At 38.8% G+C, this 22,154-nt stretch overlaps 1 protein-coding gene across 1 annotated transcript; it reads right to left on the reverse strand.

Moving 5' to 3' along the window:
- Nucleotides 1-19,298: 19,298 nt before the first annotated feature.
- LOC142530965 (tubulin alpha-2 chain) lies at nt 19,299-21,718 on the reverse strand. The gene is made up of 3 exons (XM_075636916.1): nt 21,493-21,718; nt 20,315-20,920; nt 19,299-20,213 (listed from the first exon to the last, which is right to left on the reverse strand). Exons 1-3 carry the CDS (start codon nt 21,583-21,585, stop codon nt 19,563-19,565), a joined length of 1,350 nt encoding a protein of 449 aa, XP_075493031.1. The 5' UTR covers nt 21,586-21,718; the 3' UTR covers nt 19,299-19,562.
- Between the last annotated feature and the right edge of the window lie 436 nt (nt 21,719-22,154).

A 22,154-nucleotide genomic window follows, 5' to 3' on the forward strand; every position in this document is an offset into this window, starting at 1 on the left:
CAGTGCTGTGAGTGGAACGGCAATGGATGAGAATCCCTGAATGAACTTCCTATAATATCCTGCCAACCCAAGAAAATTGCGGATCTCGGATGCATTCTGAGGCACAACCAAATCTCTGACTGCTGCAACTTTTGCTGGGTCTACCACAATACCACTGCTGGATACAATGTGGCCTAAGAACGCCACCTTCTCTAACCAGAATTCGCATTTACTGAACTTCGCGAATAATTTGTGCTTCTGCAATGTCTTCAACACTGTGGTCAGATGTCTGCTGTGCTCCTCCCGACTCTTGGAGTAGACGAGAATGTCATCTATGAACACTATCACAAGCTGGTCGAGGTATGGCTGAAAAACGCGATTCATGAGATCCATGAAGATCGCTGGCGCATTCGTCAGTCCGAACGGCATCACAAGGAACTCGTAGTGGTCATAACGAGTCCTAAAAGCAGTCTTCGAGACATCAGCATCTCTCACCCTCAACTGGTGATAACCGGAACGCAGATCTATCTTGGAGAAAATCGAAGCTCCCTGCAACTGGTCAAACAGATCCTCAATCCTCGGAAGTGGGTATTTATTCTTCACTGTAACCATGTTCAACTCCCGGTAGTCAATGCAAAGCCTCATCGTGCCATCCTTCTTTTTCACAAATAAGACTGGCGCGCCCCATGGAGAAAAGCTCGGGCGAATGAACTCCTTGTCGAGAAGTTCCTGAATCTGCTTCTTAAGCTCTGCCATCTCTGTCGGTGCTAATCGGTACGGCGCTTTGGATATCGGAGCCGTACCTGGCATAAGCTCAATGGAAAACTCCACCTCTCTCTCGGGTGGCATACCAGAGACGTCTTCGGGAAAAACGTCTAAGAAATCTCTGACAATCGGAACATCTGAGGCTAACTGACTGGGTTCCTCGGGGACAGATAAAAAGGTCGCTAGAAATGCCCGACACCCTCTATGCATGAGTTTCCTAGCCCGAACATAAGGAATAATGCGCGGTAAAGGAAAGTACATGTCCGGCTCAAATAAGAACTGCTCCATTCCAGGCGGTCGGACAAGAACGGTTCTCCGCTGGAAGTCTATCAACACTCTGTTCCTCAATAGCCAGTCCATCCCTAGGATGATGTCAAATTCCGGCATCGGTAGCACAATCAGATCCGCATAAACAAGATTACCGTGCAGCTCAAGGTCTATATCTCGGATAACATTGGTGGCTGCCATCTCCTCTCCTTACGGCAACACTACTGAAAAGGCTGTATCTAGCCCAATGGTTTGGATCTTGAGAAAGTTTGCAAAGACCTCCGAAATAAACGAGTGAGTGGCCCCTGAATCTATCAAGGCCTTGGTAGCGGAACCAGATATAAAAATTCTCCCTGAAAGAGCGGAGCTCTAAGTTGAATCCAGTAGTTACAAGAACTAAACTTATAGACATGCAAAGGTCAAGGTTCTTCTAGCTTAATTTCCCCCAAAATAAATCTGAGTAGAGCATGCAATCCTATAACAGTTCTAAGTTCAAATCTAAATCCCGATTCCCAAAACACGGAAATTCAAATAATAACTTAAAGTTTAAAGGTACCTGTCAACAACATAGTCTCCGGGTTGGTTTCCGCGGCATGGAGAGCAAAAACTCTGCCTTGGTTAGGCAGATTCCTCTGAGGACATTGCAGCAACATGTGGTCTGGACTGCCACACTTAAAACACTTTCCTGAGCCAGCCATGCATGCTCCAGGATGGCGACGTGAGCACCTAGGACAGACGGGGTGCTCCTGAGTCCTCAGGGCTGGGCGTCCCCGCTGCTGCTGCTGGCCTCGGTTCCTGGGCGGTCCATGAAAAGGCCTCTTATTCTGCTGCTGATGCTGATGAGGAGGAGGGCGGTGCGGTGCCTGGACTGGGCGCTTGCCCTGGCGATCCCTCTCGATATCCCGTAGATCCTGCTCTGCGGCTAAGGCCTTGGAGACGGCAATCTCATAAGTAGCAGGGTCAGATACCCTAACATCCCGGCGCAAGATCGGCCGTAAACCCACCAGGAAGTGCATCAGCTTGGCTCTGGCATCATTCGCGATCAGGGGCACAAAGTGACAGCCCCCCTCGAACTTACGGATGAACTCCGTAACCGTCATATCCCCCTGCCTCAGACTCATGAACTCGGTGGTCAGCCTGGTGCGAACCTCCTCAGCAAAATACTTGGAGTAGAAAACTTCCGTAAAGCGGGTCAATGAAAGTGTAGCCAAAGTCAAGGCTACCGAAGCTCCTTCCCACCATAAGCGGGCGTCTCCAGTGAACAGGTAGGTGGCACATCGGACTCGGTCTGCGTCTCCCAGCTCCATAAACTCGAAGATAACCTCGAGGGATTTGATCCATCCCTCGGCAACCATGGGGTCAGATGTCCCAGAGAATTCCTTCGGGCGCATCTTCATGAATCGCTCATAAACAGCCTCGGGCCCTGTCGACCTGGCTGCGGCTGCGGCTGCGGCTGCGGCATTGTTCCCCGCAAACTGTGCGAAGAACTGTGCCATCCTTGCTAACATCTGGGCACTTATGTCCGGTGGGGGCGGTGGAGGAGGTGGTAAGTCTCCCTCCGGTCTACGCTCCTCCCTGTCTTCTCGGCGAGGCTCCTCCTCTCTGTTGCGCTCTAAAATGCGTCTAGGGGCCATACTGTTACAACATAACCCATACGTAACTAACATGCATAATTCCATAATTTATTTTAAATGAACACTGAAATACTGAAAATCTGGAAGCATGCTGACAAAATAATTCATGCTTTAACTAAAATGCTGAACAAAATGCTGAACTGAAAAACTTACAGACCGAAGACGTGGCTTCGTGAGCTTCTCGCGGTCAGTAGTAGTGAAATCCTATACAGAACCACCGCTCTGATACCAATTGCAAAAGGCCCTAGAACTTCTTGCTTGAAAATTTGCGGAAAATTAAAAATTTTCTTTTTAAAAGAATTTAAATGGCCTCATTCATAAAATCACTGGTGAATCAAGTTCAATATTTCAAATATTGCAGCGGAAGAAAATAAAGTTTGCCAAAAATCACAATTTAAAAATATCCAACGACTGATAAAATGTTTGCGGAATAAAATAACAACTGCTGCTCTGAGGTCCTCGGGTGCCACTACTGCCGACCCAAGCTGGCTCACTGGTCCCCGCCCTCGGCCCTGGCCTCATCAGTACCTACAACAATCAAGTCTAGTGAGCCTAAAGACTCAGCATGCATATATCGCAGGTAACGAGTAAAAATCTGAATTAAAATATGCATGAGTTAACATATCCTGTCCTGAGGCATGCTGAAAATAATCTGTACTGAGCAATTATAATACGTGCATAACTGAACTGATAATCATAGTAAAAAAAAATGTTTGCTCCTCGGAGCCTGTACTGAAATAACTGGTAAAATTTTCTGTTGAGATTATGTTTTACGTCTGTGGCCCCTGCACTAAGCTGAACTGATCGGTAACTGGCTACCGGGGAGGCTGAAACTGAACTGAGCTGGCCGGTCACTGGCGACCGGGTGGTACCATACTGAACTGATCGGTCACTGACGACCGTATAAAATAACACTCCCACATAGTGAATGAACCACAAGCCATATCGCATAAATCTCAAAAATAATCATTTTCTATTTAATGCACGTAAAATAATTAACTGGCATAATGAAAATGTCCCGTAATTTTACCAACTGGATTAGATTGAATCGTTCCCAGGCTCGCTGCAACCTAACTGTGCCATGAAAAATATGCAATAGCTTAAACTTGACCAACTATGCAATTTAGTTCAAAAGATGAGACTATGACGCCTAATGACTTCGCATTTAATCATGACTCCGAGCCAACCTGAACCGACACCAAACCGACGTATAGTCATGATTAAAATACGCTGAAAAATCATAAAATAATGCTCCTAAAATGATAGGGTCGAAATCTAGGTGGAATGGAGGCCAAAACACGAAACGCTCTTTCGAGAGTCAATTTGGCACATCGCAACGTAAATTCTCGTGCGACCTCAAAAATGATCCGAATCACGAACGGTCAAAAACATGACCTTCCCAACTCAAAGGGGCACTGTCCAGTCCAAGGCCATAGGCTAAAAGCCAACCGAGAACTCGAACGAGCCACCGAATCAACACAGAAACTTGCTGTAAAATTCCAGCAACTGTACAATCGTGTAACTTGTGATGTTTTCGAGACTACCGGCCATTGGGGCGTGAACCACCAACCAGAGACTCTTACCAACATCCCAAGGAGTGATTTGAACCATGGCTAAGGGCCCTAGGCCAGCCACAATCCGCATCACACCATAACTTAACCGAAACTCCAACCGAGAACCAACGTGCATGCGTGTGTAGTGTTTTGCTTAGATCGATGTCTTGCGTCGTTCCAGTGGCCATTTGATTGACCATGACACGATCTAGACATATAGGGGCATGGTATGAACTGTGGCTAAGGGCCATAGGCCAACCAAGATCCACACTAACCCAACCAACTCGAAATACATGTGCTGAAAAATGGAAGGGGCCGAAGGGTATAGGGGGCTGTTTTGATGTTTTGATTAAAAACCGATGAGCCATGGACCAGGCCACCAAAAGGGCGACTTAGTCACGTCTTAGACATGCTAGGGGAGTGATCCAACCATGGCTAAGAGCCCTTAGGGCAGCCAAGATCAGATCCAACCCTTTGACATAAAAACTGAAATTTCGAACATCAATCTGCGCCTATGGGAAACTTGCTGTCATTTCGGTTTTCCAGCAAGCATGGGGGCTGAATGAATGGGCCAACATGGTCCTAATGCCTCCTATTACGTGTCTAGGAGTAGCCTTGGGAGCCTGGGGTCGAATCACAACCTGAAACCATCAAAACTAAAAGAAAACGTGAAGCTGCCATGAAGGGCCGAAATTTCTGCATGCATTTTCTTTTGAAAAATCTGATATGTGTTCGGTTTTTGCACCAAAAAAATAATCATGTAATGTTAAATAAATGATAATAGGACTTGATTGAGGTTTTTGAAAGGATCTAGACATGCCTGGTTATCGTTTGAAATGAAAACGAAAAGAAGAGACGAGACGGCGCGGAGGAGACGGAGTTGCTTGCTTTTCTTCCTTCCTAAGCTCTCGATTTTTCTCTCTATTATTTCTAGCTATGCCTCACGTATTTTACACTGAAAAGAGGTCTGATTTTCGGTGGTGATGGAGAGGGAGTGATGGTTATGAAGGTGAGGAGAAGGGTGCACAATAATAGGATCATATCAAGACTAAGTCTTCTCATTTTGAATTTTGAATTATGGTTTGATATCAAATGAGTTGGTGGATGCTTCTAGGAGGTAGTGGCCGATTTTCTCCCTTGATATCTAGACTAGGATGTGCCCATTAATTAATTAAATTGTGCTCCCAAAAATCCTAGAATTATCCTACTAATTACATGCAAAGAATTGGTCAAAGTTGATGAGTTGGAAATGTGTGGTCTAGGCAAGGGGTGGCCGAAACATGCATGATAAATGGTAGGGAAAAATTGATTATCTAGTAATTTAATAACCCTTAAAAGCCTTACTAATCCTTTAATTAATTTAGTGAGCTAACCCCTTAATTAAGTAACTTAAATGAGCTCATTTCTTAATCACCTCAAATAATTAAATTAAATCCTCAAACCTCCCTTTCTAACTTAAATGAACTTACTTGCTAGCTAAATTAACTTCTGGAAATATTTTCTGGATCTTAAATTCTATCTCAAAACTCTAACTCCAGTCCGGCCTCACTGAAATAATTGAAATGCTAAAAATCAAACTACTGAACTGAAATAATAAATAATTAACTTCAAATAAATGCATTTAAAATAATCATGCAATGAAGTCAATTAAATTTAAAAATCTAGAATTATGCATGGCTTAAACGTAGACTGATTTACGGGTTCTACATGAGATTTGGGATTTGATGGCTCTTTGCCGATGCTATCATACGAGTATCTCATATTGGTCGGTGTGCCAGCTCGAGCATTGATTTGATAGCGATTCGATTGATTCTGACATGTGCTCAGTGGATGGGCATTTGACCTGATACCTCCACGACATACATGCATTGCATACCATATATCATTGTTTACATATCTGTTGTATATATGATTGGTTGTTCCATACGGAGCTTTGCTCACCCCCAAGGGGGGCTGTTGTTGTCTTTGTGTGTGGACAATGGCAGGTACTCCAGGATATCAGGAGACCGGAGAGGGTACTTCTGGAGGGATCCACAGTTTGGGCTGAGGTTTTATGTTTATGTCTTGTTCCCAGTATATATGTATATGTATTTATATACCGGGGCATGTCCCGAGGATATGAGTTGTTTGTATATGATTGGTTATGATTTCGTGTGGGCATGTTTATGATGTGAGATTAAATACTATTTTTAGTATTCAAATAAAATGATTTGGACTCATTGTAAAGAAATTTTAAACTCGTTTTCCGCTGTAATTAGTTAACCCTAATCAGATTGCATTGTAATAACGATTAGAAGCTAAGAGCCCCACACAGTGTGGTATCAGAGCATAGCTGGGAATGCTCGATTGAGTTTTGTGTACACTTGAATAGGCACAAATGAATTGTGCGCTTGTGTTTGATTTATTTGTATTACTTGCTCCTACTTGATTTGATTCGAGTAAGTATTTGATGAGATTGATGATATGAGATGATGAGATTATGAAATTGATATTGATTTGTGATATTCATCCTTTGATTTGTAGATGGATCCCACAAATGAAACTGGGAGTAGCAGTACTGAGAGGATTGTTGGAAAATTTGAAGGATTGTCCATGGATGTAGTGATGGCTCGATTCCAGGATCTAAAACCACCGAGGTTCTTTGGCACTGAGAGTGCTGAAAGAGCTGAGGCCTGGCTGAAGGATATCGAGCACTTGTTTAACATTGTTGAATATTCCAAGGCTCGGAGACTGAAACTTGCTTTGTATCAGCTGAAAGACCGAGCTAAATCTTGGTGGGAAGCCGCTGAGATTGGACTGAAAGAGGCCGGGATTGAACTCACTTGGGATGTCTTCAAGGCCCAGTTTTTGGAGCAGTACTCTCCTCCTTCTTATTATACTGCTCAGGAGAATGAATTCAATAATCTGCAGCAGGGAACGATGTCTGTTGCAGAGTATGCTTCGAAGTTTTCTACTTTACTGAAGTATGCACCTCACGTAGCTGGGAATGCGAGGGCAAAATATAACAGGTTTGTAAATGGTTTACATCCTACTTTGTATACATATGTTGTTTTTGGATTGCCTACCAGCTACGCAGAGGCAGTGGAACGAGCCAAGGCAGCCGAGGCTGGACTTAGGAGAGGAGGTCCACAGTATACCCCTCCACCTCCGGTGTCAGCTCAGCAGCCTACTTTGAGGCCGAGAGGTAAGAAGTTCAAGAAGACTGGATCTGTTTCTTCGTCTTCTTCGAGTTCGAGTGGATCACAGAGAGGGAGTCCTGTGATTGCTCCCTACTGTAGTCATTGTGGAGGTAAACATACTATCGAGCAGTGTCGAGGTATGTTTGGTACTTGTTATCAATGTGGGCAGGAAGGCCATTTCTCTCGAGTTTGTCCAAACAGAGGTACAACTTCTGCTCAACCCCAGCCAGGATTTAGAGGTGGCCCTGGTATGACGAGACCTGCTGTTCCTGTTCCATCTTTTCAGCAGTCGAGTGTCCCACGATATCGAGGACCGGGTGGTCAGAGTGCCCAAGTTCCTCCTCAAGTGAGAGTGTATGCCATGACTGAGGATCAGGCGAGAGAAGCTCCTGGAGGCGTGATTGCAGGTATTTGCACGCTTTGCGATTATCCTGCACGTGTTTTATTTGATACAGGAGCATCTCATTCATTCATATCTCATGCATTTGTTGCATCTCACGATATTGAGTGTACCCCGTTGTATGATATTTTGTCGATAGCCACGCCAGCAGGGAAGATTATTTTGTCAGAGAAAGTTGTGCATAATTGTGTATTGATATATGAGGATAATTTGGTATTTCTGAATTTGATTGTCCTCCGAATGCACGACTTTGATTGTATCGTTGGCATGGATATCTTGACAACAAATCGAGCTACTGTTGATTGTTGTCATGGAGTGGTTCGATTTCGACCGATTGATGGACCCAAGTGGAATTTTTATGGCAAGGGTTCCCAAGCCAAAATTCCATTGGTATCTTCCTTGGAAATGTCCCGATTGTTGACTAGCAGAGATGAGGGTTATCTTATCTACGCTATTGATATTTCGAAGAAAGAGTCTTCTTTATCTGAGATTCCAGTTGCGAAAGAATTCCCGGATGTATTTCCCGATGAGATTCCCGATTTTCCTCCTCATCGAGAAGTTGAGTTTAGTATTGATCTTGTGCCGGGGACTGCGTCTATTTCTAAAGCTCCCTATCGCATGGCACCTCTGGAATTGAAAGAATTGAAAGAACAATTATAGGATCTTCTCGATAAGGGATATATTCGACCGAGTGTATCGCCTTGGGGAGCTCCAGTTTTATTTGTTCGGAAGAAAGATGGTACTGTGCGAATGTGTATCGATTATAGACAATTGAATCGGGCTACTATGAAGAACAAGTACCCACTTCCTCGTATTGATGATTTATTTGATCAGCTTCAGGGTACTTTTGTATACTCGAAGATTGATCTTCGTTCTGGGTATCATCAAGTACGATTTCGAGACGAAGATATGCCCAAAACTGTTTTTCGTACGAGGTATGGCCACTATGAATTCTTGGTTATGCCTTTCGGTCTCACGAATGCTCCTGCTATCTTTATGGATTTAATGAATCGGGTCTTCCGAGATTATCTTGACCGATTCGTTATCGTCTTTATTGATGATATTCTGGTATATTCGAAATCGAAAAAGGAGCATGCCGAACATTTGAGATTGGTACTTCAAACTCTTCGTACTAGTCATTTATATGCTAAGTGGTATTTCTGGGCCACGTTATTTCGAGACATGGCATATCTGTTGATCCTGCGAAGGTCGAAGCTGTATTGAATTGGCCAAGACCTATGAATGTTCCTGAGATCCGTAGCTTCATGGGTTTAGCGGGATATTATCGACGTTTTATCGAAGGATTTTCGAAAATAGCTAAACCTATTACTCAACTGACACAGAAGAATCAGCGATTCATTTGGTCAGATGAATGTGAAGCTAGTTTTCTTGAATTGAAGACGAGATTGACCACAGCACCTGTGCTAACTATTCCCTCGGGTACCGGAGGATTTGTGGTGTGTACAGATGCGTCTGGTAAAGGTTTGGGCTGTATTCTGATGCAACATGGCAAAGTGGTTGCTTACGCGTCTCGTCAATTGAAATCTCATGAAACACGTTATCATGTTCATGATCTTGAATTGGCTGTCATTGTGTTTGCTTTGAAGATTTGGCTCCATTATTTGTACGGAGAAAATTTTGTTATATATTCGGACCATAAGAGTCTGAAATATCTCTTTTCTCAATCTGATTTGAATATGAGACAACGCAGGTGGATGGATCTCTTGAAGGAATTTGATTGTGAGATTCAATATCACCCTGGATCGGTGAATGTTACTGCGGATGCCCTTAGTCGGAAAGTTCATGATTCTGTTTTAACATCTGTTTGTGTCGCCAAGGTACATGAAGATAAATGTACTTCTGGTTGGACTTTTCACTCGAATTGGAATTCTGTCACTGTCTCAGCATTGCAAATTGAGCTGAACTTGATATCGAAAATACGAAAGGCCCAACGAAGCGATGCTCAGATCCAAAAGTCGAAAGAACTTGTATCTGCCGGACATCAGTCTAGATTTCAAATTTCTTCTGATGGTTCTTTACGACTTAATGGTCGGCTGGTAGTTCCTGATGATTCTGATTTGAAATCTGCCCTTCTTCGAGAAGCACATTGTAGCAAATACAGTATTCACCCTGGAGGCCGAAATATGTATTTGACACTGAGACCTCAATTTTGGTGGAAACGTATGAAGAAGGACATTGCTGGTTTATTTCGAAATGTCTTGTCTGCCAGCAAGTAAAAGCCGAGAGAATGAAACCTGGAGGATTACTCCATAGTCTTGAAATCCCGAAATGGAATTGGGAACATATTGCTATGGATTTTGTAACTCATTTACCTCGCTCGCCCAAAGGCTGTGATGCTATTTGGGTGATTATTGATCGGCTTTCCAAATCTGCGCATTTTATTCCGTATGAACGGACTTATCCTTATAAGAGAATGGCCAGTTTATACATTGAGAATGTTGTGAGACTGCATGGTGTGCCAGTCTCGATTGTATCTGATCGTGATCCCATATTTGCTTCTAAATTCTGGGGTAGTTTTCAGGAGGCGATGGGTACGCGTTTGGCTATGAGTACTGCTTATCATCCTCAAACTGATGGCCAAACTGAGCGTACGATCCAGACTCTAGAGGATATGCTGCTTGCGATTGTGATGGACTTCAGAATGGGATGGCAGGATGCCTTACCATTGGTTAAATTTTCTTATAATAATATCTTTCAGACGAGTATCGGTATGGCACCGTTTGAAGCTCTATATGGGAGACGATGTAGATCACCGTTATTCTGGGATGAGATTGGTGAGAGACAATTGACTGGACCTGAAATGATACAGGAAATGAACGATAAGGTTCAGTTGATTCGGCAGCGGATGAAAGCTGCTCAGGATCGTCAAACAAGTTATGCGAGTAAACGAAGACGACCCTTGGAATTCCAGAAAGGTGACAGAGTATTTTTGAAAATATCTCCCTTTAGAGGCACTGTTCGATTTGACATGCGAGGGAAATTATCTCCTCGTTATGTTGGTCCATACGAGATTCTGGATCGAGTTGGTGATCTTGCGTATCGATTGGCATTACCACCAGCTTTATCTGCCATTCATGATGTATTTCATGTTTCTATGTTGAGGAAATATGAATCAGATCCATCACATGTGCTTGCACCTGGCGAGGTTGAACTTGATCCTTCTCTTTCCTATGTCGAACAACCTGTTCGAATTATGGATCGAAAGGAAAAGATATTGAGAAATAAGTCGATTCCTCTAGTACGAGTGCAATGGACACGACATGGTGTTGAAGAATCAACGTGGGAATTGGAGAGCAAGATGCGAGATTCGTATCTGCATTTGTTTGATTATATGACATATGTTCCATTGTATTCGATGTATTCTGATCCTTTTACTGATTTTAGTTTTGATATGTACTATAATTGGTGACATATGTATGTTTGCCAATGTTATGTATATAGATATGTTTGAGATTTCGAGGACGAAATCTTTTAAGAGGGGAAGAAATATAAGGACCGTGTATCGTATTATCGTAAATCCTATATGATTATCGATAATTCATGAATTTGATGTGTGATTATACATTTGATGTATATCCTGACAATGGAATTGAGAAATGAATATTGAATATGAATTGACGTTGTAAGAGCTCGATTGGAGAAGCCGGACGCCAATAAGTACAAAAATCAAATAATTGTACAGAACGTGTGGCGCCCGGGCGGTAGAAAATGACCGCCCGAGCGCCAGGGTTGAAATTTGCGTATAGTTGGACAGAACACTCCGCGCCCGAGCGGTAATGTTTGACCGCCCGAGCGCGGCATAAAGATTTCTCGGGGACAGAATGTCTCGCGCTCGAGCTTGAGAATTCTACCGCCCGAGCACGAGAACGGTGGTGATAAGAACGAGACTTCTGCTTTACACTTTCTTCATTTCCTTACCGTGGCTTCGAGAGAAAAGAAGGGAAACTCGAGTTCTTTCGTCTGAATCGACTTCGAAACGCTGTCCAAACGCGAAACAAATTATATATTTGTAATCGTCGCATCGAGAGCTTCTGACTGAGGTAAATTTCTTCTAGTTCCAGCAGCTCGAAATATCAAAGTGCTGGAATAGCATGTATTTGAAGTTGAATTTCTGATATGTAGTAGAATAACCGACAAGAAACTTGTATTCGAAGTCGGAATTGAATTATGATATGAATTTGATTTGATATGAATTTTTGAAGTTTCAAATGATATTTGAAACTCATATTAATGATTTTGGAGTATGTTATTGATTGGAATGAGTATGTTATTGATGTAGATAAAGTGTAATATCAATATCTTCAGGCTACATCAACTGAAAACGAAGAATTGAGGTATGTTGCGACCGAGTAACATACGACAGGTATCTGTATTATATGATATATGTCGGATTGATTTGATTGATTGGAATGAGATTATGTGTCTATATGCCTTATTTGTTGATTGATATGGCATACATGACATTGAGATTGAGATATCGATGTATAAAATAAATGTTTTGTTAACACACATTATTTTATGCATACATCGATACATGACATGCACGTTGAGCTATGATCCTTGGATACCTTGATATGATTGGATTGGATTCCGGGGTTTGTGAACACAATCGTTATGCCGGTATTATATGACCCGTAAAGCATAGACAATTGTGGCCCCATATGATTGGATATGAGATTTGGGATTTGATGGCTCTTTGCCGACGCTATCATACGAGTATCCCATATTGGCCGGTGTGCCAGCTCGAGCATTGATTTGATAGCGATTCGTTTGATTCTGACATGTGCTCAGTGGATGGGCATTTGACCTGATACCTCCACGACATACATGCATTGCATACCATATATCATTGTTTACATATCTGTTGTATATATGATTGGTTGTTCCATACGGAGCTTTGCTCACCCCCAAGGGGGCTGTTGTTGTCTTTGTGTATGGACAATGGCAGGTACTCCAGGATATCAGGAGACCGGAGAGGGTACTTCTGGAGGGATTCACAGTTTGGGATGAGGTTTTATGTTTATGTCTTGTTCCCAGTATATATGTATATGTATTTATATACCGGGGCATGTCCCGAGGATATGAGTTATTTGTATATGATTGGTTATGATTTCGTGTGGGCATGTTTATGATGTGAGATTAAATACTATTTTTAGTATTCAAATAAAATGATTTGGGCTCATTGTAAAGAAATTTTAAACTCGTTTTCCGCTGTAATTAGTTAACCCTAATCAGATTGCATTGTAATAACGATTAGGAGCTAAGGGCCCCACAGAAAGACTATTTTTTGGCCAAATTTCAAACACGATAAATGATTTTAAAGTGCATCTAGAACTATACGGAAAATAATCGACCCAAAAGAAGATTATTTTCTGACCAGATTTTGTGTACAATATATCTTACACCATTGCATTTATATCTATGCAAAAAATAGTCGGCTCAAAGGAAGGCTATTTTTTGTCAGATTGCAGAATTATAAAAAAATGTGTTTATATATCTGCAAAAAATAATCAGCCCAAAGGAAGATTATATTTTGGCCAGATTATAAGCACATAATTATGTGGTCTTAAAGGGTGTCAAAACAATGTAGAAATTAATCTTTCTAAAAGAATATTATTTTCTTGCCAGATTGTAGACACATTATACGATATTAAATCGTGTTAAATTTATGCGGAAAATGATCGGCCCAAAGGAAGATCATTTTCTGGCCAAATTTTAGCACAATATGTGGTACTAAATATGAGATAATTTTTGGATTTATTCATGCATGCAATTATCGGTCAAAAAAAAGGCATATTGTTGGCTTTTTATTATCAATATTTAATAACCATGATATTTGAGTGTACCACTTACAAATTGTTATTTTTGTTCAAAGACTAAATATCAATGTTGTGTTAGGTTTTTTTACGTGCCCACCACCTGCATGCATATATTTTTGTGATTTATTTAATTTAAATATATGCATGGACTATAATTTATTGCGAGTCCTTGTTCTATTTTGCTATAGCATCTTATATATCTGCCAATCTGAACAACATTTTTGTACTTAATGGCTCAAACTTCAAGAAATGAAAAGAGCATGTTATGATAATGCTCGGCTGCATGGATTTGAACTATGCGTTAAGAGAATATCGCTCCGTACCTTTGACCAGTTCAAGAACTGCTGATTAAAAGAGTTCTTTGGAAAAGTGTGAGCGATCAAATCACATGAGTCTGATGATTATAAAACATTTCAATCCAGATATTATAAGAGTTGCAATTCCTGAAAAAAAAAATGATTTCAAAAAGTTTCTTACTCAAATAGCATATCGTTTCGCTACAAACAAAAAGGTCGAGACAATTATTGTTCTGACTAAACTTGTCTCAATGCGGTACAAAGAAAAAGGGAATATAAGAGAGTATATAGTGGAAATGTCAAATCTTGTGACTCGACTGAAAGCATTCAAGTTGGAATTGTCGGAAGACATACTCGTGCATTTAGTCTTGATCTCTCTACATGTGCAATTTAATCAATTCAAAATAAATTATAATACCCAGAAGAAAAAGTGGACTTTGAATGAGCTTATTTCGCAGTGCGTTCAGGAAGAGGAGAGATTGAAACAAGATGTGATTGAAAATGCTCACTTGGCATTTAACTATCAAGGTAATTGCATCAATCAGAAAAGGAAATGGATCAATAAGGAAGGAAACTCTGAGACTTCACAGCATATGGAGCAACAGAAACAAGATAAAGTGATCACTTGTTTCTTTTGCAAAAAGAACTGATGGGCATGTGAAGAAAGATTGTCCAAAATATGCAAATTGACGTACAAATAAAGGGTTGCCTAAGGAGCCGATTACCAACTGATGGTAAAAGATACATCTTATGGAAAATGACAATTTGATTGTTGGCGTTTTTTAAAAACATCATTAAGGAACTTGTTTTTTTATTTTCTGGTATTTGAATTTGGAAAGCACTTTTGTTGCAGTGTTTTTTAAGACAAAATTTTAGTTTCATATTTGGACAAATTAAGTTTTTCTTTATCCATGTGGTAATGAAACTTTTCAATTTTTCGAAATTCAAATATGTTTGGTATGAGTTCCTTGATTGATAAGGTTGATAAATTGAACATCAATAATTTAAATGACATTGATATTATGCATGCATGAAATTAAATGCAAATTAATTATGTATGTTGACTTTAGTGGGAGTGAGTAGATTGAAAAATCAACATTGAGAAGAATATATTGATGTCTACGTCCACATATGTGGTAATATAAATTTTATCATGTGATAACCTCATTCGGATTTATAGAGAACACTGTTTGGATATTGTGTATATCATTGGAATGTTTGGCAGATATTTAAGAAACTCGACATTGGATCATTAGTCGGCTTATGTGGTACATAAAGTGAACTAAAGTTTTTATGCTCACATATCGGATATATGACAATTGGAAATACTTGGATATTTGGACTCCGAATAAAGTTGCGGAGTTTTATCATTGGTAATGATAATTGGTCAAAAAACCATTGAGGAGCAATTGTGTTAATAAAACCACTATATTATCTTTAGAGAACAACTGAAACTTGTGAAAGTCAAAATATATTGACATGAAGTTTCTATGATAGGTCGAATACTGAAAAAGTTATTTAAGGTTATGGTCCCCGAGGCACAGAGAATAATATAGAATATATACGACACACATATTCTAGATATCTCTCCTTCTCTCATCTAAGGCAAGAATAAGGTGGTCGATTCTCTGTTGCTTTGGAAGATCCGTAACACCGACGCTATCAATCAATGGATTCTGGTACGTGTTTACTGATATTTATATTTTATGATAATTTGACATGAATTTCTAGCGTGTTGTGATATATGGATTTAATCACATGATTTATATATTTATTTTATTAAATCTCCAATATTTTCTACTAAATCGTTTTTCATAAAACGAATACAAATATAGAGCGAATGTTAATTGAGCATGTCACATACAACCACATTTTTTCCAACTTAGTGTTGGAGTACGATGATTGTTTATAAAAATATTAAGGCTCCGTTTGGTACGTGTGATAGGATAAGTAAATGATTAATAATTAGAGTGATTAAAAAATGAGATATATAGATTAATAGTATGGTGAGATAAATAACATGGTGTTTGGTATGATTTTAAAATGATGCATTAATTTTGTAAATTTTATTGTAATGACCAAAATGCCCCAAATACTAATTAAGTATATATTCTTAAAATAATTGAATAGATAATTAAATATTTATAATTTACATTTATTAAAATTAATTTAAATATATTTATTAGAAATAAATTTGTAAATATGCATTTACTTTAATAATTAAAATAGCAATAATATTTTGAATGTTAATGTTAAATAAAGTTTTATTAATAATTACAATATTATTGTTTTTTCTTAAAATATTATAAATATTTTAAAAATAATTTGATAGATAATTAAATATTTATAATTAATAATTAAAATAATAATAATATTTTGAATATTAATTTTAATGTTAAATAAAGTTTAATGATCTTATAATATTATTGTTTTTTTAAATAATTATAAATATTCTTAAAATAATTAAATAGATAATTAAATATTTATAATTATAATTTATGTTTATTAAAATTAATTTAAATATATTTATTAGAAATATATTTGAAAGTATTACAGTAATCATTAAACACAATAAATTAGAATTTAATAAATATTTATTTTCATAAGAAATAAGAGGATAAAAATGTAATTTGTGGTGTATTGATAACGCATCCCACTTAATTTGTTAGATTAATAATCAAATAATTAATCATAAAATTAGTTCTTAAACCAGGTCAAAATGATTATTAATATATCTTAAAATTTTAACCAAACATCATATAAATATGTGATTATTCATCTATCTTTATTTAATCACATCAACCAAACATACCCCAAGAGTTACGTGTTACGTTCAAAAATGCAATGTGCAACCGATAATTATGTACGAGAGCGACCTCTTGAATCGTCAAAGTTGTCGTTAAAGTTTAGTACTGGTGAATCGATGACTTAGATCACGATTAGAACGTCGTGTTCTGAAAAAGAAGTACACGTCGCTCAGCCTCTTTGACAAATCACGTGTAGAAACTAAATAATGATACACAAATATTTCGAGAAGGAAGAGGAAAAATCATTAAATATGAACCGAACATGCCGGCTGACCCCACATGTGACCAATAATATTTAGGCACATTTAACTAAATAAAAGTTTATATCATATTTAAATCTTCTGCAAGATTCTTAGATTCATCTATATTATTTAATTAATCATTTATTTGTAACATCAACTTTTCAACCAACACCTACCCAACCGATCTTCTATGATAAATATTATTTTATTGGTCGGAAATGGTATATTTACTATTTTACCATATTTATTAGAATCTTGCAAAAAAATGAAAAAAATGTGATGATTCCACAAAAATATAATTTTATTATACTTCCACACTCTCTTGGCTACGCCATTATAGACAAGTTTTTATTAAATTTTAAGAAACTTTTCATAATGATTTGAAACTCAATTAAATATGATGGTTGAAATATTTTGTTTTCAATCAATTTATGATTTTATTCAATTAATTTATATTTTTTTCGATTTTTTTCATCACCCAGTGGAGATTTATACATTGGGGTTAAAAAAAAAAAGAATATGTCTTTTGTGATACGGTCTCACGGATCTTTATTTGTGTCAATATTCACAATAAAAAGTGATACTCTTGGCATAAAAAGTAATACTTTTTCATAGATGATCCAAATAGATATCTGTCTCACAAAATACGATCCGTGAGATCGTCTCACACAAATTTTTTTCAAAAAACAAACCACTGTGATGGGGACAAAAATGAACCTGTCTTTTGGGTTCAATATCGGATATGTTTTTAGAGTAAAACGTGGCATGAGAAATTAACGATGTGTCATTAAAAATTGTTGATATGGAGACAGACGAACCACTCCCGATGAGAAAAAAATCAAATTTAGAGGAAAATAAAGAAACTAATGGATTAGAATAATCAAACAAAAAAAACATGTAAACTACATATAATCAAAAATATAATAGTTCTTCCTCTTTTCATTAATTAAGTATGAAGGTTTTTGGAATAAAAAAACACAAGAAAAATAAAGGAAATGAACTATTGGACTAAGATATACATGAAAAATCTGGTAAAAGGACACGCGTCGGAAGGCCAGATGGCTGTTAGTCGTCTCCATGGAAAGAGCGTCACTCACCGGGAAGCACGGCCAAACTTGCCAACTATTCTGCACACCTCACCCCCCAACATTCAATTCACACGTATCACACCCACAAACGCAATCCCCATCCTTCCACCTATAAATAACAGCAAAGCCAGTTTAGTCTTCCACGTTCTCCATGAATTATTACAGCATCGATCAGAAGAGCTGCAGGTTGTTCTCTTGCCCGGAGTATTCCGGTTTCGATTCCAGGACAGCGGCGTTGGATATGGATCAGGAGAGTTGTGGTTCTTCTGCGGAGGAGGTCGAGTCGCCGAGATCGGTGGTGGGAGCGGCGGCGGAGGGAAGAAATCGGAAAAGCGCCGTGCGATCCCATATCCAGATTCTGCGGATCAGAGCCGAGGATTTTCATCTGGGAGACGATATTGGGGAGGGGAAATTGAATCTGAGAGATAAACCAGGGTTTCGGGATTTTGTGATATACTCAAGGCCTATATTGCCAGCTTCCCCTCTCGGCGGCAAGACTGAAGGCCACTGAATCTCTTGGCCTGGTTTGTAAATTATAATTGAAATAATATAAAATATATTTAGTTTTGTATTTTCTTTAATGTAATTCTGTGTCTATATTATTAATATGAATGTTAATTAATTAATTAACATTCATATTAAAAGTATGATTTCTTCGGCGGAAACACTTTGATCTTTAACTAGAAACACTTGATAAAACTTAAAAATGGTAGGGATGAGACGAGAAAAGAGGAAAGATGTAACGTTACTAATAACTTTTATAAAAAAAAATTGATTGGAGTAGAAATACAAAGATCATACGTATATTTTTATGAAGTCGGGATAGATAGATATATTTGGAAGAGGTCAATTGGCCTCGTGTTCTTAGATCGACGGTTTTGTTAGGTCGAATTTATGAAGTTCAAGGACTACTTTTGTAGTTTAAGGACGTGTTTGGATAATTATCTTTTAATTTAATAACCCAAACGGAATATCAAAGTAAAAATATCATTAGTCTAATGTTCCATTTTAAAGCCAAAAAGAAATATAATTTCGATGAAAAGGTGAGAAGGTGAAAAAAAAAACTGATTATATTAATTGGAGTACATTGATAATAAAAAAAAAGATTAAATAATATTAAATATCAATTTATTAATATCTATGAACATAAATAGATACTCACAAATTTGGGTTATGTTAACAAACCAGGCAATTTAAATAGCATACATGATCGATCATAAAGCTTACATTTGTGAATTTAAATTACAAAATCTAATGAATCACCATATTAAAAATAATTATAAATGTTTTAGCATAAAATTCATTATATATATATATATATATTAAAAATTGTGAACCCCGACGCAAATCTGTTCGACAACGATGAACAAATTATAGCAGCACAATTTTTGCTGGCTACAAAGACACGAGCGCACACACAAGGATTACAAACACACAGAACAGAGAAAACAGAGACACAAACCCAAGATGTCCTTACAAACTTCATCTACCTTCGCCCCGAACGAAACTAATCTATTCATACTCATCTTCATCATCTCCTTCAGGGCCTTCGGCTCCAACTTCCTCGTAGTCCTTCTCGAGAGCAGCCAGGTCTTCCCTTGCTTCGGAGAACTCTCCTTCTTCCATACCCTCACCGACATACCAATGCACGAACGCACGTTTGCAGTACATCAGATCGAACTTGTGATCAATTCTTGAGAAGACCTCAGCGACACTGGTTGAGTTGGAAATCATGCAAACAGCCCTCTGCACCTTGGCCAAATCTCCACCAGGAACTACAGTAGGGGGCTGATAGTTGATACCGCACTTGAACCCAGTTGGGCACCAGTCCACGAATTGAATTGTCCTCTTGGTTTTGATGGTGGCAACAGCAGCATTCACATCCTTGGGGACAACATCACCCCTATACATCAAACAGCAGGCCATGTATTTCCCATGGCGAGGGTCGCACTTCACCATCATAGACGACGGCTCGAAAGCAGTGTTGGTGATTTCAGCAACAGAGAGTTGCTCGTGGTAAGCCTTCTCAGCCGATATAACAGGTGCATATGATGATAGCATGAAGTGGATTCTTGGGTATGGGACCAAGTTAGTTTGGAACTCGTTCACATCCACGTTCAATGCCCCATCAAATCGTAAAGATGCAGTCAGAGAAGATATCACCTGGAAAAATTTCCAAACGAATCAATTCCACATCAGGACCATAGAAAAACCATTGATACAGTACTGGATGCTTTATTTTATACCCTTGACAGATAAATTACCTGAGAAATGAGCCTGTTGAGGTTGGTATATGTAGGTCTCTCAATATCAAGTGATTTACGGCAGATGTCATATATAGCCTCGTTATCAAGAAGCACAGCAACATCGGTGTGCTCCAGAAGAGAATGGGTCGAAAGCACAGAATTGTATGGCTCAACCACGGCAGTTGAAACCTGAGGGGAAGGGTAAATAGTGAATCCAAGCTTAGACTTTTTACCGTAGTCAACAGAGAGTCTCTCGAGCAACAAAGACCCAAGCCCAGATCCGGTGCCTCCACCAACAGCATGGAACACCAGAAAACCTTGCAAACCGGTACAGTTGTCTGCAAGCTTCCGGATCCTATCAAGGCAGAGATCGACGATCTCTTTGCCAATAGTGTAATGACCTCTAGCAAAGTTGTTGGCAGCATCCTCTTTGCCGCTGATCAGCTGCTCCGGATGGAAGAGCTGGCGGTAACCACCTGTGCGCACCTCGTCGATCACTGTGGGCTCAAGATCAACGAAAACAGCACGTGGGACGTGTTTCCCAGCACCTGTTTCACTGAAAAACGTGTTGAAGGCATCATCTCCTCCGCCAACAGTGGTATCTCCGGGCATTTGCCCATCAGCCTACACAAGGTAGAACATGAAAATTTTTGGATCTGAGATCATCATTATTCAATTTCCCGATAATAATCATACGATACCACACCAACGATAAGAACAATGAATCAGACAGAAGTCCGTTACAATCTATACAACACATTTAGATCTACGGTTTCTAATGCATTTTCTTCGTATATCACAAAAAAATGAATTAAATATATATGATTGCAAAGATCTATGAAATCATATAACCCCACAAACTATAATAAATACGATCCAAACAAAAAAAAAAAACTTCCCTCCGGACCTACAACTACACACACAAAATCGACGACAAAAATGACAAAACAAAGAAATCCAAATCGGACCAACGACTTATGATACATTTTCTTCCGGCCACAATCTACTCCAATCATTTTCAAAAATTTCAAATGTCGATGCAATCATGAAAACCAAAAGAACCATGCAATGTCCGCCCACCCAGATCTGAGAAATTCACATCAGCATGGGGAAAAAAACGAAATTTAGGATCCCTAAAACCACAGATCTAACGCAGATTCATCAAAAACGAAAAAAGGAAACATTAATATCCAAACCTGGATGCCATGTTCGAGGCAGTAAAGCTCCCAGCAGGCATTTCCGACCTGAATACCAGCCTGACCAATGTGGATCGAAATGCACTCTCTCATTTTGGATTAGATCTGACGGAAGAAGGAATTGAATTGGCCCGAGGCGTATACAAAGACGTCTCCGGACAAAGTGCGACGCAGAGTCGGAATAGGAATGCCCTAGGGTTGAGTGTATAGGCAATTTATAAGAGTGGTGCGCAGAAAAAATCAGGGGCAGTTTTCTCTTCTTTTTTTTCTCCTGTTAATTTTTGTGTGTGTCTCAATTATATATATATTTATAATAAAAAATTATAATATTAGTATAAAAAATAATGATTTTTCACAAATAATCAAAATAAAATATTTATCTTATAAAATTGACCGATCAGATTGTTCATCTAAATTTTTTTAAATATAAATATAAGATAACTTTTTGAGTTGGATAGTTCTAAATTATCGTTGGATACTTAGATAATTAATTAGATTTGGTTTTTGAAAATTTAGGAACCGAGAAGCTACCCGGTTTCTATATGAGTTAGGCGAGCAGGTCTTTCTATTTTTGAGTTTTTTTAAAAAATTTTGGTTATGATTTGCCCCCTTTTCATAAAATCACAATCGACATTAGTAAAATAACGTAGAGAATGATCATG

Source organism: Primulina tabacum, chromosome 17, assembly GCF_025594145.1.
Source record: "Primulina tabacum isolate GXHZ01 chromosome 17, ASM2559414v2, whole genome shotgun sequence".
Taxonomy (NCBI): domain Eukaryota; kingdom Viridiplantae; phylum Streptophyta; class Magnoliopsida; order Lamiales; family Gesneriaceae; genus Primulina; species Primulina tabacum.

Excerpts from the sequence above, each read along its gene's own strand:
- LOC142530965 (XM_075636916.1), bottom strand. The coding sequence starts at position 21,585 with ATGAGAGAGTGCATTTCGATCCACATTGGTCAGGCTGGTATTCAGGTC. Across the intron at positions 20,921-21,492 it reads GCCTCGAACATGGCATCCAG|GCTGATGGGCAAATGCCCGG; the intron begins GTTTGGATATTA and ends TACCTTGTGTAG. Across the intron at positions 20,214-20,314 it reads TCAACAGGCTCATTTCTCAG|GTGATATCTTCTCTGACTGC; the intron begins GTAATTTATCTG and ends AAATTTTTCCAG.